Source organism: Neodiprion lecontei, chromosome 3, assembly GCF_021901455.1.
Source record: "Neodiprion lecontei isolate iyNeoLeco1 chromosome 3, iyNeoLeco1.1, whole genome shotgun sequence".
NCBI classification, from domain to species: Eukaryota; Metazoa; Arthropoda; class Insecta; order Hymenoptera; family Diprionidae; genus Neodiprion; species Neodiprion lecontei.
This window is the reverse complement of record NC_060262.1, coordinates 38,865,487-38,890,785: the sequence shown is the minus strand read 5'-3', so window position 1 is coordinate 38,890,785 and position 25,299 is coordinate 38,865,487. Positions and strand designations below refer to the sequence as shown.

Genomic DNA, 25,299 nt, shown 5'->3' with positions numbered 1-25,299 from the left:
AAATATGTACGCGTAATACATTCGATATACGTGTAATAAAAAACAAAATAAAATAAATAAATGAAACGGTGGGCTCGACACAAGAAGAATTTATAATCACTGCATAAAATCTATAACTTGTGCATGCTAAAAATGTTGCGAAAACTTTTTTTCTTCATTCCATTTTTTCATCCTTTTTCATTATTATTCATTTTTTATTATATTACCGAACGACGCTTGCGAAGAAAAATAAAATGAAGGAAAAAACGTGAAAAATCTGTGTTATATACGTGTAATGACAATATTAGAGAGTGAAAAATAGAAATATGTTTTATAGTGAAATAAATTTGTCGAACATGTATTTTTCAACCGTAACGTGACGTCATAGGCTCGTTTTCCTCTTCACCGATACCATCTGACCCAAATCCTTGGTCAAAGAGAAGGACCTCCTCCCCCTTATTCCCCATGCATACGCACGCGCATGTGGTATCTACGTACGTACGAACACCATAGAGATAAACCGCAGCGTGTCAGTAACGTACAGGGTACAGCTGATGATGTGAATTGAGTTTCGAACAACGGCGTAGCGCCGTTCGAATGCTCATATTGCCAAGTATTTCCTATCTTTCATACGTACAACTATACGTATAAAAAAATGTATATTTATGTGTGTGTGTGTGTGTGTGTGTGTGTGTGTAAGGATATCAGCTCGCGCAAATTCCATTCTTGCAGAACCATGCGAAAACAGCTCGCAAGCAATTATTTTGTTTTTGGTTGGGGTGGGGGGGGGGGGGGGGGGGGGGTAAGGCATGATTTTGCCTGTCGAAGCACGTTCAGGTTCGGATATCCGTTAGACATTGTAAACGCGTAGTTTTCGGCAACGACAAAATCGGTGGCCTGTCTTTCACTCAGGCGAAGAACGTGTCGGGGAGCGGACGGTTTGAGAGGTGGAAAAGCGCGTATCTGTTTCTTGATTTTCAGTTATATTCGATTCGCGAATGAGAGAAGTCGTCGACGTATCGGGAGTATATTGTTCGTTGTACGCGATTTACTTGTGCGATAATAATAATAACAATAATAACAGTAATATACAGTACGACCGTGCGAATGATATAATATATAATTATGCCGTTAATCATAGTGCGCGAGAGTTATTTGCGAGTGATTATTACGCGATAATATTGCAACGCTTGTTTTTGTGTTTCGTTTTTTGCGAATGAGAATTTTTATTCGGTTGTCTGTTCGTTTTTATTTGTGGTTTTTTTTTTTTTTTTTTTTTTTTTTTTTTTTTTTTTTTTTTTTTTTTTTTTTTTTTTTTTTTTTTTTTAATTTTGACGATGAGCGAAAGATGAAATGTGGCGAATGTTTTCAAGGAATTGCCAATCTGATCTCGTCACCGTTGTGCGGAATAAAACGACGCGGAAAAGAACCAGTGAAAGAGGTAATTTCTCCGGCCATTGTTTTTTTTTTTTTTTTTTTTCCCTAGTTTTTTCTTCATTTTTTTCTGGTATCGTCCTGAAATTTATGCACGTGTTTGATATACTCCGGCATCTCTTCGTTCATTCATTCATTTTCGGTTAATTGAATTTCACATGCTCCGCGCGTCTGAAATATAACACATATTGCGTGATCATGCAGATGCATGACTCATCCATCCATTCATGTTCCATAAGAATTTCACGAATTGATGCCTGCGATTTTTGTGATTCTTGTGATTCTTGTTGAAAATTTTCGCTGAATCGTACATTTATCGTGAACTTCGGTGATCTAATGCCGTTACTACGACTGCATTATTTACGAGATAATGAAAGAGGAGGAAAACTTTTTTTTCTCGCAAATTAAAAATTGATTAATTTAGGGGGGGGGGGGGGGGGGCTTTACAGTTCGATTCAATTTACCATAAAAATCAATGGAACGTTGAAAACGGTTCAATATTCACGGTGAAAAGTATTCGGTTATGGATTTCGAAAATTTTCGAAAGAATTGCATGTAATTTTGGTTTGTTTTTTTTTTTTTTTTTTTTTCTTATATTTCTATCAAAAACATGTAAAAAATATTTTACAAACACCTACTTGTACAGAATTATATTTTTATGTTACGAACTGAATATTTATCGTACACTAAACCAGATGTAAAATATTTAGAAAGATCTTCTCTACTGTGGATCTTTGAAACGAATCGTTTTCTTAGGGCGAATTAAAAAAAAAAAAAAAAAAAAAAAAACAAACCAAGCTAATCTTTCCCGTCTTTTTAACGCGTAGTTGCGCTCACCTTCGATTAATTAATTAACCAACTAATCGATTAATCGAAATAATGCCAATAACGCGAATTCTTTCCGAACGATCGATACATACACTCGGTCAGCAGGATTACACCTGTAATCTTTACTCCCGTTTACGGTTAGATTTACGTAGGCTGTCCAGGGTGTGTGTGGGCATCAGGATCGAGAATGACGCGTTGATTCAACGTTCATGGACAAATTCCCGAGTGTCATATTTTTTAATAGATCGCATCATGATCAACGTGCGCGCATTCACGGAGAGATTTAATTATTACGCTTGTTTCCGCACGATTGTTGTTCAATTTTTCGCAATGCCGTACACAGCGTTCCTTCTCTCTCTTCCCGATCCTCGTTTCGTTGTTCTTGATTTTCAATTTTCGCACGGTGGAGGGGAAAAAAAAAAAAACAAAAAAAGGAAAAGAAAAAAAAAAAAATTAACGAACGAATAAATAAATCATATAAAACAGAAACGAAATTTGGCGCGAATCCTACGCCGCTGTTTCCGATGCCTGCTGCTGCTGCTGCTGCTTGTACACGCGTTCCGGAATGCGATCCCGGGTGCAGAAGCGCAAGGCGGGAGGGTGGGCGGCCCTTTTCTGCTCCGGAATCTCTCGATGGGCCATTTTTGGGCCCTGAACCGCCGCCCTTTATTCCCTGCTGCGGTACAGCGTTACATAAGAAAAGAAAGAAACACACGTGCATGACCGCCTGCTTTTCTCATACCTCGAAGCTTCCTTCTTACGGGAGTAAGGGACGGAGGATATGGTGGGACACGTGGTGGTTGTTGCTCGATGAATCACCAAACCGGCCAAAGGGCCTTTTCGTCATCAGCGTCGGAATTTCGGGGCCCCGCATTCCGACACAATTATTGACCAAAATTTGAAATAGAAGTCCTAGGCTTTTGACCCCTTTTTACTTTGTAATTTTACAGTATTTTTATTCACGGCAATGAAATTATATCCGCACACGATATTATTTTTTTGATAATATTTGCTTTATATCATTGCCTATAACTATTTATATAATAATTATTCCCGTGAATGAAGAAGAGATTGTTGGAATATGTTTGAGTGTCTTTATTTTCTTCTACTCTTTTATGCTATTCGCATACTCCACACTCTTATTACTGTTTTTCTCTTTCCCCCTTTTTTTTAAGGGAGAGAGAGAGAGAGAGTGAAAACTCGATATTCTCATTTATATTTATACTTTCTTAGATTTCTTCGTCTCTGACGTAAGATTTTTCGACCCTGTGCACTTCGACGACCACCGGTATAAAAACAAAGAGTACATTAAGCAATTATTTATAATGCGCAAAGCCCTCCGCAGTACCATATTTATTTATCGTTAAACATAACCGAACAAGGCTTGCAATTTGTTTTCAATTCCAGCATCGGTATAGTTGGATTGGCTTTGAGACGTAACGAGATTGCATTATTGACTGAACTTCCAAATTGGTACAAAAGAAGCAAACCGAAACCAACAATGTTCACTTATATCCGATGCAGTAACAATTTCGATCGCCTTGTTTATCGTGAACTGACGGGATAACGTTACCAATTTTTTTATTTATTCATTTTTTTATTCTATGTTTCTATTCAAATTCCCGTTGTTTCATTCACTTGGAAAAATGCGTTGGCATACCTCATTACGCGTAAGTACACTCCAACGTCTCACGCGGTGTGTAACTCGTGTCGCCGTATAATTACAGGCAAACGCGTGTAAACTTCGGGTACCTTAGCATCATAGTCTTTTATGTATACGCGCAGGCAATCCCCGATGGCATTCCATGTACGCTTAGGCGGTGACTATTTTATTTACACACACACACACAAATATTTGCATGTATAATCGATTGGAATTGAAAGAGTTACGAAGTAGTATTACGTATATGTATATACATATCCCAATGAGAATCGCGTTAGTCATCCAGTCAGATACCTTCGGCATCCAGCTACCTATCCTGTATAGGTATATGTATACATTTCGAATATATATATATATATATATATATATATATATATATATATATATATATATATATATATATATATATATATCGCATGCGTGCATTGACATTGGCACCGATATTGCGTGAAAATAAATAATTAATATACAGCGAATACGGAAATCGAGGTGTTGGGATTATACGGACAGTATTCAAAGTGCAGTTTGAATCATTGTTTTAATCATTTTAAACCTGTCATCAAGCAGATGAAATTTATCTGATAATTATTTAAAATTTGACTGCAGAAAGTTGTGTTAGGGGAAAAAAATTGTGTACGTGTGAAAGATTTTGCGAAGAATATTATAGTAATGGAGTTATAAAAACGATGTTAAATTTATAAGTAAAGTTAACGTGATGATATATTTTTAAAACAGTACCATTAACTTATAACCTTGGAATGAATATGCAGGAGTTTACTTTGCTGAATACGATAATTTTTGGCTACATTACGATTTACCGTATGCTAAACTCAATTCTAAAATTGGAAAATTATAATTTTCCCTTGTGAAAAGTGTAAAAAAAAAAAAAAAGAAACAATAAAAAATGTCGACCTGGTTTTTTAAAAATCATATCTAAAATACGTTTTTTCTTTACCGATCCGCAAGATCAAGCCCTTTGCAAATAAAAGTTGAAAAGAAACGACGATTTCGTGCCAAACACTCGAGAAAAAAAAAGATGCACTCCATTCGCGAGTAAGAAATGAACGCCTTTTGCGTAAGCTGTGCCATACATGACTGATCGAGTGTGCGTGTAATACGTTACGCGTTCTACATATATATATACAGAAAAAAGTTATGACAGACCACCGCTAAGAATGTCTCCCATAAGATTTTCTTTCGAAAGAAACCCATGTGTCGTTTAAGGGAGGGAGGAGGAAAAAATTTATGCTTATAGGTATACATAATATATGTTACGTGAAACGCAGTGCGCGAGTTTCGCGGGACTAACAATAAAAAAATGGTGAAGGAACTTTTTTTTTTTTAAACAATCATATAAACAATACGGTGTAAGTAAAAAAAAAAAAAAAAAAAGGAAAGAAAAGAAAGGAAAGGAAAAACGACCGAAGGGAGGTAGAAGAGAGTCGGATAAGTACCAGACCAGCTGTCGTCGACTTTACCGCAGACGAATAATGGACAGAGAGACAGACGGAATCTCTCGAGTCCTGCAGAGCAGCAGGGTTCGATGCCCTACAGGAGAGTCATTCCCATTAGACAGTTGTTACGATTCTGTGCGCGTGTGATTTTATACAATGTACAATGAATTTAATGTGTAAGTTTATTACCGAGCATCGAAGAGAACTAATTTCCATTTGCAAGAAAGCTTTCACACCTCAGCTGCGTGTATATTCCGGTTGAATCAGCGATGGGAATTATACGTTCGAGTTTCCGGTTATGAATTTGTTGTCGTTTTCAGCGGCTGGAGAAATGTTCAAAGAGCGGTGTAAACGATTCAATATCATATTTCACGCACCGTGTACGGCGGACGGGAAGGATAAAGACAAAAAAAAAAAAAAAAAAACATAAAAAAATAAAATAAAAAGGAATATTTTGTAAGCTCTGAAACAATGTTGTTAAGTCTGTTAGATTTCGAATGATCGTACAGACGTTGCGGAGCTTTACGTGAGATTGAATGAACTGAAATTATTCCTGAAGGACGATTTAAAACGGAATATGATCGTTGGGAGGTTCGATGAATAACGAATTTAAGGCGTAATCTTAGGCCTGAAATAAGATGGTAGGAAGAAGAAGGTGGAGGATGGCGTTTCATCGGCCCGGGGCGACGATGCTCTGGATATGGGAACCTATCATTAGCCCCAGCCAGGATGGACTCCGGTGGCTACACCTCGTAATTAACTCGTACAGTGACCTAACGACGCGTTCGTGTTACATTCGATAATAAAAACAGTATAGTAATAACAAATTAAACGTCATAATCGAAAACAAAAAATAAATAAATAAACAAACAAAGAACAGAGAGAAAAATATTCATCCCGTGCGAAATTCTTCACACTTTATCTACAGAGGCATGTGATGAAAAAACCCCAACAATGAGTTAATTACAGCGTAATTAATTGCGCCTCAGACGCGAATTGAAAGTTGTGATCAAATGAATCTTGATTATATGTATAGGGGATTTAATTATTCTGTATATACGATTTGTGTTCTTTTTTTTTTTTTTTTACACGAATCTGCTAATATTAACATGCATAGCGTCGGTATTTTTTATTACACTAACGTCCAGCGGAAGTTGTATGAATAAATTTTACCCTGAACAAATTTGCCTGCATTTCATGCCTTCAATAATTTTGCACATAGTTGTAGTCGCGTGCTGGGAATCAGAAAATTAGCAAAAGGTCATCTGCGATCATCTCGATCGCCAGTCTTGGGGTCAGCCGACATTTTTCTTAGTCCACCTCTTTTTCTTTGTGCTTTCTTATCTTGGAAGGCTGAAATATATACTCGTGTAATTTTACAAAATCGATTCCCTCGAACTCTACAGCCTCGTGTTACAGAAAATGATTTTTTATTTCTCCTTTTCTTTTTTTTTTTTTTTCTTCTTTGGGTGAATTTTATCAACTTCAACTTCATTGGAGGGAAAAAAACAAAATGTCGCCGACTTCGGCCGTGACATGAATCGGTGGATGATGATTGATCGATTTGAATGTTATTTTCAATTTTTTTTATTCACATTATCTCCGTCAAGTCGGATTACAATTAGACCTACCAGTTTCTCGCCATGCGATTCAATTTTACTAACTTTTTTTCTTACTGCTCGGCTGACCGCCCACGAATAATAAAAAATTACTTCGCAGACGAGACGACCTTCTGCTGTAGTAAAATACCGGAAACTTGGTCTTCGACTCATTGTGTCTGTTTCAGTTTCGTAATTATTCTTCATCATTACTCGCGAACCCAGGTCTGTAAAATTATAATCTACGCAATTTTCCACTTCTTTTTTTTCTAGTCAGATTAACTAACGAAAAAGTTTTCAAATGACCCTATCAATATATTCAGTTTTAGTTTTGCCTTATACGTATTGTACGTCAAAACCCGTCGTGCGTGGGACAATTGGATTATATTACATTCCTAACAGGTGAAGTGAAAAAAAATAAAAACGAAATTGAAATAAAAGGCAGTAGCATCGTGGGATGAAGATAACTGTGAACAAGATTATTCGAAATAGGTGCTACGGGTATATATAATTATATTGGCCTACAAATTTCGTCTTGTGTAATAGATATCACGTAGAAAAATGTATTTTCTTCTCGCATCTATTTCTATCCGCAATAAAAGGAAATCGTTGCTCCTAGGAATAGCTATTGTGTATAACATTGTAGATACTAACGCCATCGGCAAAGACAAAACTGTTGATATACGTACATATATTTATTTGTCGTCATGCTCAATGTCTTGCCAACCGGAACTTATACCGTAGCCGTAGGTATTAAACATTTGAAGACACGGACAAACTTTCAAGGGAATTGATCAAGGATTCAAGGCATAATACGCATGGGTAGAGATCGATACTCGAGATTCGAACGATCGTACGAATTAAGCAGATATAATACAGTGTACACTGTACAAAGTGGGCTTTTTTCTTGAAAATCAACAGGATGGATCTTATTCGTGTGTTTATCATGATTTCCGTATTCAGTAGACTGCAAATTGATGGAATTTATTTCAACTGAATCGTGATAATGATCTCCTGCGTCGTTATTATAATTTAGAAAAAGATTTCCGATACATGTAAAAAAAAAAGAAGTCATATGGCTGAAGTTAGTAACGTTAACGTAACGAAACATTAGAGAAAAAATCATTGTTGCACAATTTTCGAACAACTTTGAAGGAGTTGATTTTTGATTTTCGGAAATAAGAATATGGTTTTTTTTTTATCAAGGTTTACTAAATTTCCGACACTGCGAAAGATACGAAGTAACGATGTTTCCTAAACATGCATCGTTACAGTAACGTCAATAACTTTGCCCTCTTGTGCATTTCTTTAGTGAACGTTAAATTGATGGTTTTACAAAGAGTTACCTAACGCTGGCCGTTGGTCGAAATTTCCACCCTCTCGGCAAATTTTCACCCCTGCCTACAATCAATGTCCGTAATAAAACACCGGTGCTTATGACATACTGCACGCGTTTGCCTTACATAACGTATAAAATCTAACTGAGAAACCTGTTTTCGATGCCACGGTCAGTGCCTGCTTGGTTATATCCTCAACGGAACTCGTGTCCTTCGAGGCGATCCCACGCGAATCGTCGAACACTTGACCAGTCACAGGTATATATGTGTTACACGATATGTACTGTACCCATACTCACCTTACGTACAGGAACACAACCAAACATTGTACATACCTGATGCTTCAAAAGCAGGACAGTCCTTGCCTGCACTTTTGAATTTGCGGAAGAACAGGGATGGTGCAGGGTATGGTTGTACTCGTTTGTCAGTTACACCAGTGACTAGGGTGTTCATCGGTCTGGAAAAGCAAGAAAAGTTGGTATTCTCAGGTGTGGAACACCCAGCTGACGTGTTGTAGCAGAAATAAATTCAATGGGAGATCGAACCATCTCCATACTGAAACAAATGACAGCGAAGAAGTGGAGGATGACTGCAAATTGGATCCATGAGAAAAACAGTCACTCCGTATCAGATGGAATGCCGCGTTAACTTCCATTGTCACAAAAGTGCCGATAGTCGATTTCAGTATGCTTATTTCACATCGAACCATGTACGAGCATCATTTTCCACAACGTTGTTCACTTTGAATTTACATTTCTCCGAGTAATAACTTGACTTCATGGATTCGTTAATGCTGGTACTTCGTCTGTTCGACAGGTTCCATTTGGCTCTATGTATATCATAGACCCCCTGTAATTGATCCTTCATTCAAATAAACGATCCGGCCGTGAAAACTATCGAAGCAAATATCCTGGAGTCAGCACAGCAACTGGTCAAAACCAGCGTAACACACGAGGTGCGTATTCGTATGGGTATATATACACGACATGCGCATGTCGCACACACTGGTTTTGATTCACCTGCGGCTTAGGTACGGCCACACCGACTACCTTCCACCTATCAACCTACCCAACATGCGCGTACTCCACCACCCATCGCTTGCACGCACTGCACGCATCGTGCATATTCCCATGAACATACACCAGCTTGGACATCGTCACGCGTCGGATAAACTTGGTTGCACGTACACGCGGCTATGTTCTGTATGAGAGACGAAGCAGCCACTTGAAACCTAGACTGCCGCAGGTTCAACTCTCTAACCAAACTCCAGACACTGACCGACTAAATGTCACGCCGATGTTTTAACCTCGACTGGTCATTTCAACAAGTGACTATATTTCGGTAATGAGCTTTGTTGAACAGTAGTGTGGTTATTTCGTAGTGAGAACTCACTTGCCAACATGCTCAACTTCGATTGATACGTCATTTTTTTGCGCATCGCTGTCTTTATAACGTCATGGGCACATTTTGGGGGGGAAAATAATTGGTACCTTAGTAACCACACCCGTGGGATTCTTGGCATTTTATCACAGTGATCTCAGAGTATGGAAAACTGATTGTGAGAACTATGATGTGACAGTTCGTTGGTACTTGGTGAACATCGGTACCATTCTTTTATACGAGTTTCGTACATGATAGTCTAGACCGAACTTTTGCTCTATGGATCTTGTTCAACGATTGCTCGATTTGAGAATTACGATTTTAACCCACTGAGTATATGATGAGTTTGCAACGTGCAACAACAAGTACAAGTAGCTTCGTTTAATTTACGTTAAGAAGCAGACACCGCATGCGTTGAATGATATGTACCGGTGTACAAGGTAACCTGTACGATTATACGGATCTTGTGGAGCTCAAGAGTGATTTTCCTCCATTGGGTCGATATGTATACACAGTGATTGTCGTTTAACGATATATACACACAGGTACGTGTATGCGAATATCGTTGGCCTACTCTGGCTGACCGGAGCCTCTCCCGAATAAGTACTTTGCATACGAGATCGCTTGCATAGGTGTACATATACGTGTATATTATACGTATGTACGTGTAAGCTCTGGACTTGTAGAAAGAGACGGAGAAACGAGTGCCTTCCGGCGTATATAAGGCGACGACGCGACGCACATTGCTCGCGAGATAAGATCTTCGCTGCAACAGCAGCAGCAGCATCGATGTATGCAACTGGCGGTGAACGCGGATATCGTGCTCGGATCGAATCGCGAGAAGTCAGGTAAAAAGAAAACAAAAACAATTGGACCAATGATCTCTAACGGACGTGAAACACAACACTAAAGAGAATATAAACGGAAATCGAAACGAGGAATGCGTAAAATGAAAAGAAATTTTTAAAAAACCAACACCGATGATAACCGAGCGTTGCGATTTCTAACTCGTTTTGCCGGTGCCAAATTATTTTTTTATTATTATTACCGAAGCCAAGTAAAATTGGCGTGCAAAGAAACACAGCGTAAGTGCATTTTTTAAATGAACTTTGAGTCAACTGATGATAACCTGGCTTTGTAGTTGGTGTAGATTTTCGAAAGTGATAGAAATAGCCGGATCGTTGAAAAATGTATCCATTCGAATGCGAGGCACTTTCATGGCAGAATATATACGTTATTTTTATATCCTCGGCATGGCTTACTATTTAGTTTCAGTCGTAAAACATGTCGCGTCGTCGAGAACGTATATACTAAATTATTACAGTAACTATTACGTAGTGCGTGCAACGTTTAGTGTATACCCATCATAGTTATGTAATCCTGATCTGGATAGGATTTCAGAGCCGCTGAAGACGATCATAGCGTATAACCCTCCCGTCAGAATTTTATGGTACTCGAAACTCATGAAACGGATATAACGCAGGGTGAGGTTGCCTGGCGTCAGTCTTTTACATTATATACTTACCGACAGCTTATCGCGTATAGTTATATTACATAACGATGTAAAAGTGCATATAGACGCTTTGAAAAGTGATACGGCAGAAGATACGACACTTCCAAACTACAGGGTCGGGTAATGATCCGAAGTGCCTTTTCAAACGTTCACTGAACGTGTAAAACGTACATATTTCTGGTGTGAAATATAATATCAGCGTGCCCAGGAGGAGAGGCGCGTTTTGGGACACGTGGACCATTCGATTGGTCTTCGGTCGACTTTGGAACGAACTTAACGAGTCCGCGATCGAAAACGGCACCTCGGTGAATGCAGGTCTCGTTTCGATGTTGTCTGCTGTACCATAGGCCCTCTTGGCACATATTCCAATTATAGCCTAAGCCAACGGCATGCACCGGGTACCGGTTCATCCTATCGCGGTACGGCTCTCTCTCGAGTAAGAGACGGGCGGCGTTCTCAGCGTTCCTCTCGGTTGTACACGCTTATCCGGGAGGTAAACCACCGTGGGAGTACGCTTTACGAGTACCCAACCGTTGAATGAACCTCGTCTTCGCAGCCTTAGTTACCCGCCTATCTATATACACGTACCCACCTAGCTACCCTCGATGTAGTTAATGCTGCGCCCAGAGTTACCGTATTATACGTATCATGTACTAGCGAAAAGCACCGCGGGTTGTCATTTACACGAAGAAACAACCAACGCGCGGAGTAATTGGCTGGTCAATTTTTATTACACTCGAGAGAAACTCGTTAATCATCTTATACGTTGAATTAACATATCGAAATTCTTTGGGCAACGATAATTATACGTGTTGTATACCGGGACAATCTCTTGAAACTTGAAAATCAACCGCGCATGCGCGAGTTTTATCGGTTGTTCGTGCAGGCTGCCCATCCTGAGTTTTCAGCTGTCAAACTGTTTCTGTCGGCGATCTGGTTGATGTGAATTTTCGAGGTCAGAATATCAAATAATTGAGGCAGCGACTCGGAAAGGTTTGGAAAGCATTTGTTATTTGCTCGGAAAATTGATTCTTCAAAGAACGGTCGGAATTTAATGCTTATGCTCTTTGAAAATTCAAACGTACTCATTTTTCATACGTTGGCACGCCTGCGTCGCAGACAAGAATTACGTGGCGGGACGATTTCGCCGACCAATGAGATTTAATTATTTAGCGCATGATCGGTTGATTTTCAAGTTTCCAAGAGATTGCCCCGGTATGTACAATATGTACAGGGAATGACTCTGTGTTTCCTGGTGATTTTTACATACCTACTACTTACCGTATACATCGTGTGATCAGGGGATGACGGAAACGCGAAATGTTTGCACCTCTAATAATGGTGACAGGGACAGGATTTAGGAAGCCAAAAATATTACGCTGTACCTGTGAACTCGAAAATCGGGCGTGGAACGGTGTGTCGGAAACCCTTCGAAGGTGGAGGAAGTTGTAGGTATTTTCTGCGGCCTGGTTCGAGGCCTCCGAAAAAATATATATAGATCCCGTTTCCTATGTGCACATATATAGTGTGTGTGTATAACGCTCGATAAATAACACGACATCCCGTCCGCTTTTCAGCTTTTGAAATACAAACCCGTGTAGGCGGAAGCGTCAGCTAAATTGATCCCTTCACGAATAGTCCTCTCCTCTCTTAATTCCCTTCTTCATTCCGAGTCCATCCCCCCCATTCTATCCACCGCATAAAAAGACCGTTGTGTGATCCTTAATCGCGCCTGTATCGAGTGTCGATTTCCGAAGCTGATGCCGGGTTTCTTTTCCTTTAGACATTCAACGGCAATCAGTTATGAGGGTACAGGAGTTGCTACTGGTTCATTTTCTGTGAATATTGTTGCTACGGTTAATTGATGCAATATAATAACATTATAAACTTGAAATAATTAAATATAACGAAGACATGGTGTGGCGGGAGAGCATAGTTACAGCATAACAGCACATGTTAATTTAACGGTAAAGTATGTTTTTTTTCTCTACGGTGAACCTGTGCTTTTGCAAAAGAAGAAAAACAAGAATAAAACGAACCCTTTACGGTTTGCAATTACGGTCACATGTATGAAACGTGGTGCAGGTAATAAACTTCAGCACATGTGTGTGGTCACGTGGTGCGGACATGTATGGAGCAGTAATTCGCAGGTAACTGGTCTTGTCCCTGGTAGGTTGTTGTTGCAATGTGCGTCGTCTGTGCGACGACTGTCACACTAGTACACGGTTGTTGTTCCATAGAACCCGATTACGACTGCGTCGATTGCATCAACTCGCTGGTCTCATGGTGTCAATATCCAGTAGCTGCATAAATTACATTTAACATCAATTACGCGATACTGGAACAGGATGCGAAAAATAAATGTTTTGACTTTTGATACGTGGAATGCCGACCGCCGCGTCTGCCGGATCCTCATTGATATGCTCAATTTTACAAGGATCCGTACGTTTTTTCTATTTTTTATTTATTTTTTTTTTTGGAATCGATTGATTGCGATCGAATTGATTTACGGATTCCCCGACTATGATATTAATGGAAAAACCTCTGCAGGGTACATAATTATTGTTTTTTTTGTTTTTTTTTTTTTCTTTCTTTTACCGCCTTTACCTTATTTTTATTACATGGCAGTTGGTAAAAGGCGTTTGGTACAAGGTATACGTATACATTAAACGCAGAAGACTGACGGTTGTGTGGGTTAATTGATAGTCGGGAAGATCCTCGCACTGTCAGTCATTGTCGTAAAATTTGTTCAAAAATATTTCAGATATTATTATATAACTGGTTTCTCTGAGCTGTCTTGGCTAGGGTACCTGATGCGCTGCCGCGTGGTGGATTTTATTTTTATTATCCCGCGGTGGCGCCTCGAGACTCGGATACACACACGACGGCGCACAAGGTCGAAACGTTTAACCGAAATATTTCATTTAAAAAACCGGCCTCTTCCTCACTCGCGTCATTACGACGATGATATTGCCGGGCCGACTTATTTGTAAACAAAAAAATAAATTTCAATAAAACGAAACGATGTTGGTACTGCAGCGACTTCGTTACAGACGTTGTAACCGGCTAACGTGCCACGATCGTGTGTGTTCGGTGTAAATGTCAATGAACAGCTGACCGGACGATCGCGTGTCAAGAATTCTTTCTTTTTTTTTTTCCTCTCTTGCCTACTTTATTTTTAAAACTTCATTCCTATTTTCAATTTCAATCGCGGACGCTCCTAAATCTCGAAATTGGTTTTCGGAGCTACATTATACTCGTATTATGTACACTCGGAGAAACTGAAGAATATCAAATCTACTTGTACAGTGTACACTTTTAATTCGGGACGTTTGGAACGGATTATTTTATTTTTTTTTTTTTTGGAACTGCAGTCTTGAATTCTTTCGTATAAAATTATTTGTTTCTCGTTTTTGGTTTGGTTTCTACATACCTGACTGCAGCAGCGTGGAATTATCGCAGCTGTTTCGGTGCATAGAAGAGAGGAGCTGAGGTTCTAACCACGCATTAAAGGGACAGAAGGCAGTGATTCGTTGGGTAGGCAGCAACGTGACTGCAGGTTCCATCCTGAGATAATGAGGCGTGCCCGCGGCTCTGGTTCTTTTTCCTTCTCTGGGACCTTCTGACCATACCGCTTTCCTCGTTCTTGGAATTGGAATGCGATGAAACTACGCAGTAGCTATGCGAGGATCGACATTGTTGTGTCGTCCTTCATCCGGTCTTTGGACCGGGTTACGTGCTGCAGGGAATAGAAGATAAAAGTTTCTATACGCGACCATCGAGGAACAGCTATGGATGGCATTCGCGCAATGTTCAGTCCCCGAGCTCTGCTGCCCAACTTGGTGTTCGTTTGAAATTTGGTCCCGGCTACATTCCAAATGAATACCACACCGAGACACTTGAGATTTCGGTGTTTCCATCCTTATTCGATTAGTCGGGTTGATACCGCTAATGCGGTACGTTGTGACTCTCAGGAAACACGTTCAATTCATTTGTCTTCCAAACGACGTTTAATAGGGTGATATTAATTGCAACCCAGACTCTACTTTGCCGTTCTATATGCATGTAGCTATGATGGACGGTTACGCCTGGAAATTTAGGTCATGCTTAAACCATGTAGAGGCATTGACATTTAACTCCTGAGTGAGAGATCTCAGAATACAAATATCAGGAGATCATTTTGTAACACCAAGTTTGATTGCCTAGCTTATTCTTTGTAATTTCTTTGGGTGTGCAATTAAAATCGAATTATTATCGAAATGCAGTAAAGAAATTATAGGGCACAAATTCTTGCTTCAATATCGACGGAGAATTGTGTAATTCAGTTTTTGTTTCACCTTTTCTGGTACGCACCATCGCAATATACGATTGAGTCTGTAAAAATCAATTCCAAACACTGCGCGAAAGGAAAAAGAGTAACTGTGTTATTGGTACCGGAAATTTTATACCAGAATTTGTTGTGCTTATAATTGTTTGAATATTATCATGAGTTTTTTTTTCCCCTCGTATGCAACTTCTGGAAACAGTGGTCGTTTTTATGGGTCAACTGAAAGCGACAGATAGCAGCTACCCTACCCCCATCAATTACGAGAAGCTAGCTACTGCAGCAACAGCTCACACCCATCCTGAGCGATCAATGGCAAGTTTGGTAGAAGAATTAACCACCGTGGTAACAAAGGCGAACGTGATAATGAAGTGTGTGTGTGGGTGCGTGCGTGAATGCGTGACGAAGAATCACTTGACACAACAAAGGGTGATGGAAATCAGAACGGACCTCCCGTTAGACCCGCATTACCGGTGTTCGATTCCATCCCCTCCGGGAATAATAACCATTTTTCATTCTTCGCTGCAGACTTCCAAACTTATGCTCGTTCCGCTGGTGCCGGTCGATGGCAGCCCTTGTCTACCGTACTCTGTACAACCACGTGACGCACTGCAGAGGGTGTAGAAACGTTGATTGTAGGGTCGTCCGATCCCTCGGATATGGGAGCAGAATTCTATTAACACTCTCGATCCTGCGGTGCGCAGATGTATGACATGTATTTTATACATGTATCCGTCTTCTCACGTTTTACGCGTTCGTCTTGCGAAACGACATGCGATACGAAGGGTGGACGTCGGATAATGACAGATTAAATTTTGTGGGTGGATTTCCCGTGAAAATTCGAGACTAAAGTTCCTTTGCAGGAAATCCGAGGGATTAATAGTTTTCGAATTACAGGGAATTTCGTGATTCGCCAATCGGGAGACTGACACGTGACTCGTTGGGACGCATGCGCGATAAACGTGAGCTCCTTATTGGTTGTAGAACTTCCAAGCTCTGTAACTCGAAAACTATCGGTCTCTCGAAGTTTTGGTAAAGAAACTTCGGTTTCAGATTTTTACGAGGAATCTAACCCCCATAGATCCAATTCTTTCTTCTTTGACTAGGCTGTTAGACGGGAGGAGCACAAATCGTGCACTAACGTTGGATTAGTTTTTCATTGCTCAATTTCATTTTTTGTTACAGTTATGTAGGTATCCTTGGTGGATATGTATTTTTCATTCACGAGTCAAATTTTTGGAAAAATTTTAGTCTCCTTTGGGGTTATTTTTCAATCATTAATCCTAAATTCATTTATATATTTAATTTCAGATGAATCCGAGCGCTGTGAGATTATTGAACTTTTTTAGACTCACTTACTTACAATGAGATATGTGCAACGTGTATAACGTATATCAAATAGATAAGGAATTTTCCCGGATGGGCACGAAATACCAACGACTTCCTGTTTTCCCCACACGAACAGTTTCGTGCGAGATCTTTGTATCGAAAAAAAAATCCTTTGACTATAAGAATCCTCTAGTAAAAATTGCTCCCATCCTCGTACTGAAAGGTTTAATTATCGAACTTCGTTACGGACGATCGCACGGTTCTCTCTATTTCGGGCGACGTCCACCCCGAATTAGAGTCTGATATCTGAAAATCGTAGAAAATTCTTGTACTAAATCTGTCGCATAAAGAGGAAAGCGATGGGCAGACAACGGCGCCGCGATCTTCGTTCCAAGATGAGCAATCAAAACATGCCGAACATTGCGAGCATAGCTCGTTGGAAGTAGAACGAAGCTAATTAACGTATACGAAGATGAGATTCTTGCGGACCGAGACGGCGCCATTTTTAGAAGCTGTTCCATATGAGTTCAAACATATAAACCGCACTGCAATCAAAGATGGCCTCGTACCGTTGCTCCTTTGTAAACCTACCTAGATTTCACATTTATCTACCTCTAAACGCAATTTCTATATTCGAATATTACCCAATTATAGAAATCCTTATGTAATCTGTCGCGTGCAATTGGGTTTCAAAATTTTTAGGCTAATAAAATTTGTATCACGCGATATCTGCTAGTATGAAGCTTTATTAACGATCATGTAACGAATTTCCATCTATAGCTCGATCTCAACCGTCAAGCGTACGTTGCAAGAAGTTATTCCTTTCTGAACGAATTTATTACACATACGATACTCGTTTTCAAATATCGATAATTTTCCTGTTTTTATTTCTGCAACGCCAGTATATAATCATAATAACGTATTATTCTCATGCACGAAGTATTTTTCAGTCGAGTAACCGATTAAAGTTGAGCAAATTAACTCGCAGGGCATAGTCGGCACCTTTGGGGCATATGTAATCTTATCCGTAGAGTCATGAGAGCCGGATTATATCCACACGAGGTTGTAAAAATGACATAAAGAGATGAAAGGAAAGAAGAAATAAATTTAAAAAAACGGAGGGGCGGAGGGGAGAGGAGAAATGTCCCACTAGCGTAATTAAAAAGTGGCAAGACCACGGAAAAAGCCTCTCAACGAAATGAGCGAACGTGCATACAACGAACCACAAGGACTGCCCTCATCATCCCTACGTGAAAAACACGTAGACATACATAGGTATATCACATGGATAATTTTATTTTTCAATTTTTATTTCCACATGTACATTTTAGGTATATGTATAGATGGTGTGTAGATCCATGTGTACCATGTGTACCATGTGTAGAGAGAGCGCGTTGGTTCTCTTGGGAGGTATCTAATTAGCTGTCCTACTTTGGTCTTGTTTAGAAGCACTTAAATTTAGAATAGCTCGCTAACCATTATTACTACTCCTGTCTCGTGACACGTATATATGTAACACTACGAAACTTATTCGGAGGCACAATAACAAAAAGTCGCTGCATTCGCACGTGACTTTTTCGCTATGTGCTTACGTACTATGTACTCGTTCAACGAAGTCTAATGTACGTAAACGTATGACCAAGCTTGTATACAATTATAAGTGGAAGTGGCTGAGAAGACTGGAAAAAAAGTTTTTTCACGACGTTATCAGAGGGTGGCTTTCGAAACTGGGTCAGAAATATCAACTAAAACAGTACCTCGACGCTTCTTTCTCCACTCTTCTTGTTAAGGTTTACCATAAGTTCGTTCGAATGTTAAAGAGACGAACATTCCCCCCTTGGTTCAATTATTACAAAAATGATAAGAATTTTTATGTTACGCATCTCTCTCACATTTATTATAGTTAAAAAATCAGTAATCATCTGGGTGTTAATTGCAAATACTGTACTACCTGTATTTAATAGTTCTGATTTGTGATCAACGATTTCCCTGACTTATTGTCAAACCTACTCATATTTTACATCTTATTTTTGTTACAGAATGATGAGATGATCGCGAGTCTTCCAGTAAACAGCGGCGGTGGCGGCGGTGGAGGCGGTGGCAGTAACGGGGGACCGGGGAGCCGTGTGGGACGCAGTCTAGCACTTCATCGTTCGAATTCCAGTCTCGAGCTGCCCCACAGTCCGGACCCAGCTTCTCGTGTTCCCGACACTCCTCTTCGCCGAGAGTATGGCTCCCACGGTAAATATTACATGGTTTTAATGAAATATTGAGGGACACTTTCTTGTTTTTTTCTCTTTTCTTTTCTTTTCTATTCCAAGTGCACGGTCAGTCCCGGCTGTAGTTCTTATCGCGTGCTTTACGATTTCCCTGCAACTGATTCAAAGTGAATTTTGCTTTGACATTCCGTGATTAAATGTTGAACATTTCAATGCTTTCACGTCAATTGCGAACTTTGACCTAAACATAGAGAGGATGAAAATATTGCGCTTTATGGTAAAACTGTTTATATCTACGAGATGTGTCTGAAATGGATTGAAATAAAAATTTCACCATGCTACGGAAATTTTTAAGATTTTGTTGGTACTTTGAAAATATTGAAAAATCACCGACAGACTCGGATTAGCAAAATATTGTGTTAGAAACGCGACACGGCATATTCTGCTATGAAACGTTAATAATTGGGAATATGACTAGAATAGAAAATCTTGATCCTCGTGTGTAACGTACGTGACAAATGTTCGTAATAACACATAATATATCCTGCTTCAGGGAGCATCGATGTCGTAGCGCAGTCGGTACCAGTTGGAGAAAATTTCTTCGCTGCAATGCTCCAGGACTTTCGTTCCCCGGATCAGCGAAGCCCAAGTTCGAACGCGGAGCTTCTCCGTCGGCTGCAGGACGGCCAGTCGCCGGACACGGACGAGGTGTGCGGGCCGACCGGCTCCAGTCCGAAGTTGCGACTGAAACTGAATCGCTTCTGGAGCGGAAAACCTCCACGCGGCGTCGACCAGGAACAATGCCAGAACCCGGCTAGTCCTTCGGTGTCCGCCGACGTCGAGGAGAGACACAGAAGACGCGCTTTCGCCCATTACGATTGCCAATCTCTCACCGCTAATCTTGGCTATGCCGCCAAACTCAGGGGCATCCTTTTGGCCAGGAGGCGAAACACAGCCACCGGAGCCTCTGCTGCCAGTTCGCTCCGAGCGTCAACCCCTGACGAAGCTCCAGAGGATGACATCGGCGATGGGAAAGGTTAATTTCTTTCATTTCTGATAAATGTTGTATGCTGGAAGTGGTTGTGGGTTGTTGAATGGCACTATGATCTGATCACGATTTGGTCAGATTTGGTTGATTTGGTTTTTATTAATACTCTAACCCGTGGTTTCATTTTTCTACGATCATACCAGGCAACGAGCTTTTGGAGTCCTGTCCGTTCTTCCGGAATGAAACGGGCGGCGAGGGTGAGCGAGAAGTCGGCTTGACTCGCTGCACGATGGCGAACGGAATTCATCGACCTCCGTTAGCCTACGGAGTATCCGTTCTTGAACCACCGCCGGGTGAAACTCTGTGGAAACACACTTGCCCTCTTCAGAGAAGACCGTTGCCGATCGAAAGCGTCGACGATGGAGCTCACTATTACCGGCGATACTTTTTGGGTAAATTCGTGCTGACAATTGTAACGCGAAACTTGCATTTAAAGCGCAGTAATAATCGCTCAAGTCACAATTTGAGTAACCCAACAAGCATGCTCGTTGACTGATTATAATTTTTCTACTTTCGGTCAGGTCGGGAACACCAGAACTGGTTCGGCATGGACGAGCAGCTTGGGCCGGTCGCCATAAGCATTCGAAAGGATTCGAATCAGTACCGAATAATAGTTCGAACATCCGAGCTACTGACTCTTCGCGGAACAGTTCCCGAGGAGGCCTTGGGAATAAGACCGCAAGGTAGATCGCCGATGAGAGAAATCCTTGAGTTGGTCGCTCCGGAGGTCCAGCTTGGATGTCTTAAGCTGGGAACACCCGCGGCCGAGGAAGCTGTCGCAAGATTGGACGAGCAGGGACTTTCCAACAAGTATAAAGTCGGCGTTCTTTACTGTAGATCCGGTCAAAGGACTGAGGAAGAAATGTACAATAATCAACATGCTGGACCAGCATTCTTAGAATTTTTAGATACTATGGGTAAGAACTTATTTGCTCATTGTCGATTCTCTGTTTAATGTTAATTATTTTTCATTCGATGTGACATTCGAAGATGCTATTGCGTTCAACGGTGCGTCTAATGTGGTTCAATGTAACGTCTCTACGTAGGCCAAAGAATAAGACTGCGCGGTTTTGAAGGATACAAAGCAGGCTTGGATACCAAAACAGACTCGACCGGCACTCATGCTGTCGCTGCGAGCCACAGAGGTGTGGAAGTTACGTTTCACGTATCTACCATGCTTCCTTTCACACCTAACAACAGACAACAATTGCTGAGGAAAAGACACATCGGAAATGATATTGTCACCATAGTCTTCCAGGTGCGGTATCGTGTATACCTTTAGTTTCTTCGATGCTGTGTGTTGAACTTTTCCATGGTCTTCTACACATATTCTGTGTAAGTGAATAAAAATTTCATCTTTTCTACAGGAACCAGGAGCGCTCCCATTCAGTCCTCGCAGAATACGATCTCAGTTTCAACACGTGTTCATCATTGTAAGAGCGATTAATCCGTGCTCGGAAAATACACAGTACGCCGTTGCTGTTTCGAGAAGTAAGGAAGTCCCCATATTTGGGCCACCCATTCAAGCAGGCGCTACTTTTAGCAAAGGAAAAGGTTTTGCTGATTTTATCCTTGCGAAAGTAATAAATGCGGAAAACGCTGCGCACAGGTAATTATAACAGCGACGATACAGCGTGTAAACTGGTATTTAAAAAAATGGTGAATACAGTTTTCTTATCGAATCAATGTACGAATTCTGTGTATGGTTTTTTCGCAGATCTGAAAAGTTTGCAACAATGGCTACCAGAACGAGGCAAGAGTACCTCAAAGATTTGGCTACGAATTACTCATCTACCACTGTTGTTGATACCGGACAAAAATTTTGTAAGTGCGATGCTACACTGTTGTAGAACTATAGAGATATCCTAGAACCCATATTACGATTCTTCCTCTACTAGAATTGCAATTACATTCTTTGATTATGCATCATCTACTGATGATAAGTAGTAAATTAAACGTGATCACGATATTCCAAAGTTATAAGTTCAGGAACGCTAATAACTGTTTCTCTACATTTGTTCATTTCGTTTTGCGAAGAACGAGAACGAAATTCTAAAACTGTTGTAATTAAATTAATATTCTTTTTTCTTCAGCTATGCTCTCGTTCAGCAGTAAAAAGAAGGTACCAATTCGTCCTCGCCTGTCGTGCGACGCGACACAGCGAGGAGGTATATGCTGGCAAGTGATTTTAGAAGACAGCAATCAAAACACAGACTGTTACCTAGGAATAAGTGTAGACACAATAGTTTTGATCGAAGAACATTCACGACAAGTTGTATTTGTAGCTGCTTGCGTCAGCATCCTTGGTTGGCATGCCCAGACGAACAGGTAATAATTCTTCAACATTTTCAAATACGTAAACGTTGATAATTATCAAATATCGATCTGCTCTCGGCTTAGCTTAATTAACCGATGCCATTCAAGTAATAAATATTCTCAATCTGTTTTGTTTTAGCCTGAGGCTTTACTATCACCAAGGTGAATGCGTGACGATTCACGTTCGTGGTGACTATGGGGAAAGGGATGAGTTGATGGAGATCGTTTCGCGATTACGGGCTGTAACACAAGGATTCCCTGCTTCCGAGTTGTCACTCAAACGGAATAATTTGGGTCAACTAGGTTTTCATGTTCAACCAGATGGCGTTGTCACCCAAGTTGAGAGCATGGGACTTGCTTGGCAGGCTGGACTCAGGCAAGGATCAAGGCTGGTCGAGATATGCAAAGTTGCAGTTTCAACCCTGAGTCACGATCAAATGGTTGATCTTTTGAAAACCAGCGCACAGGTTACAGTCACTGTGGTGCCACCAATGCCTGACGGCAACCCACGAAGGTCAGTTTACTAAAACTGAAAAAATTTAAGCTGCATTATTGATAGAATCAGCAGTGAATGATATTATGCTCTTTTCAGAGGGTGCACTTTGCAAAACTGTCAATACTTGTCAAATAACTACGAAGGTGATTACGAGAATGTCACAAATCCTGACAGCACTCCGACGCAACAGACTGCTATGTCACACCAGAGACGCTACGACAGATCGTTCAGTCCACCACGGTCAAGTAACAGCTCTGGATATGGTACAGGATCCAGTTCGAGATCTTTCAATGATCCAAGATTTCCTCTTGAAGGCACCATGACAAGCAGCAGCAGTGGGCACAGCAGCGCCGACGATAGATGGTAATTCAATTTTGATGAATACCTGCAAGTACTAATTCAGGTCCACATACTTGTAAAAACGATTTTTATATGAACATGATTCAAGTGTTCTTACCGTTTAAGTTAAGAAACATTACTTTTTCCAACAGGTATGAACTCCTGGAGCCACAAGAACATGATACCAATTTACGCGTGGACGGAACGCCTCCGCCGCTTCCAGCTAGGCAAAACTATCAAGTATTAACGGGGAACAAAAACGGACCCACTCAAAAAAAGGAAAAGGAACATGGTCACTATGCGACGACAAAACAGATGGTCGAAAGTACCAGCAGTAGTGCGAAGTACCACAACCATGAACATTATTCAAAAGAGAGTAATTATATGTCACAAAGAGCTTTGGAAAATAGTAGACATGAAAATTATCAGAGAATTGAAAACATGCAACGTAGTCAAGAACCTACGTCAAACTACGTCAAGCTTCAGAAAGAAAAATACGAAATTAAACAAGAAAACGTTTACGCGTCGCATAGAGATTTGCATAAAAATGAAAACCACGGTCATCAGAAATTAACAGTTTCGAATTCATTACCACTAGCTCAAAACGCTACTTACAGTTTACCAAAATCCGGAAGCAATAATAATCTAGTGAGATTTAGTGATTACGAACAATCAACGCCCGACAAAGGGAACATCAAGTATGAACAGGGCCTGAAAGCGAATGAAAGAAACTCGAAATTTGATATATATGATGTGAAAATTAATGACAGGAATGGAAAATGTGAACATCACGATAATAAAACTAATGATAAGCGGATTTACAATTACGAGTTCGAAGAAGTACATTCTGAACTCAGGAAAAGCAAGTACGAAACTGAGGTTGTTCAGAGTGACACAAAATACGGTATAGACCATCAACATCATGGCAAGAAAGCAGAACAAATTGATATCAACAGAGATATAATAAGATACGAGATTCCACATGAGTTTAAAGTCGGTGAGAAGGTGACTTGCTTAAAAACCAGTATCTCAGAGAGGCCAGTGCCTCACAAAGTTGAATACAGACAAAAAGACATTACTTCTAGTTTACCTCCGGATACGAGAATGACTGACGGGAATTCAACTGATATTTCGACACTTCCGAGTGAAGACGAGTTGTCAAATGGTTCCGGAAACGTATCGCCCAGATTGCGTAGAGCTAATCGACATCGAGGTGGAAATTTAACGCCGTCAAGTGGTAGTTCTAGAAATCAGAGCCCGAGGCCAAAACCTGGAGCTAGAAATTCACACAGGAATTCAGCCAATTTATCGTCTAGTACACTGCAAGAGGATTTAATGAAGTTGATAAACCCTGACTACATTGCTGATGATATGCAGCTATCAAATAATCCTATTCCAAATAACAATGTACCTACTATTATATCAAACAATCAAAACTCAAACAAATTGAACAATAATATGATCGAGATACAGAATCGATGTAGATCGAGGGAAAATTTATGTGGAAACAGCACCTCAACGCTGAGCGTCCTGCCAACAAATGGACAGGAAAATGGAAACGTCTCGGAAGTGATTTTGACGATGGCCCGGCCTGCCACTGTGATCTCTAATGCGAGTACAGCATCTAGCCCTGCACCGAGTGAAAACAAATTATCCAAAGAGGAGAGGTGAGGCAGTTGAACTTTTACTGAATAACTATTGTTATAAAAGTGCGCAATCCTTTGGCACTGTACTCTATCTTCAATAAATCATCGATCGATATACTAACCCTGAGAATAAATTTAAAAAAAAATATTTCAGATTATCTCCACGTGTCACAAAGTCCCCTCATACCACGTCAAAGCCAATAAGTAATTTAACCGTGGCACGAGATTCAAAATCGCAGATTGAAGGAGAGATAGATTGGCCCAGTCTCATGGACTCCGCGAATAGAACTATAAAACAATTAGGCCAGGACTGGTCGGAAGAAAGAGTCCTCGATGGAGGTACAACTGTCTCGTAAGTGCAGACAATTAAATTTTGAAATACTAAAGGCTAAGCTC

At 40.4% G+C, this 25,299-nt stretch overlaps 1 protein-coding gene across 6 annotated transcripts in view; it reads left to right on the top strand.

Annotated features, from left to right (window-relative positions):
* Window positions 1-25,299, top strand: part of LOC107224181 (signal-induced proliferation-associated 1-like protein 3) — a 68,857-nt gene that overhangs the window by 41,340 nt on the left and 2,218 nt on the right. For 3 of the 6 annotated variants that reach the window (XM_046735198.1, XM_046735200.1, XM_046735197.1), the window contains 12 exons: window positions 18,879-19,080; window positions 19,612-20,094; window positions 20,250-20,498; window positions 20,628-21,023; window positions 21,153-21,364; window positions 21,474-21,715; window positions 21,824-21,930; window positions 22,200-22,434; window positions 22,562-22,936; window positions 23,015-23,281; window positions 23,410-24,924; window positions 25,058-25,255. In XM_046735198.1, the coding sequence (XP_046591154.1) occupies window positions 18,888-19,080; window positions 19,612-20,094; window positions 20,250-20,498; window positions 20,628-21,023; window positions 21,153-21,364; window positions 21,474-21,715; window positions 21,824-21,930; window positions 22,200-22,434; window positions 22,562-22,936; window positions 23,015-23,281; window positions 23,410-24,924; window positions 25,058-25,255 (4,472 nt within the window). In that variant the 5' untranslated portion in view covers window positions 18,879-18,887. Of the gene's footprint in view, window positions 1-9,179; window positions 9,249-14,629; window positions 15,826-17,616; window positions 18,115-18,878; window positions 19,081-19,611; window positions 20,095-20,249; window positions 20,499-20,627; window positions 21,024-21,152; window positions 21,365-21,473; window positions 21,716-21,823; window positions 21,931-22,199; window positions 22,435-22,561; window positions 22,937-23,014; window positions 23,282-23,409; window positions 24,925-25,057; window positions 25,256-25,299 lie in introns of those variants that run through there. The other 3 variants (XM_046735202.1, XM_046735196.1, XM_046735199.1) reach the window with 3 other exon arrangements.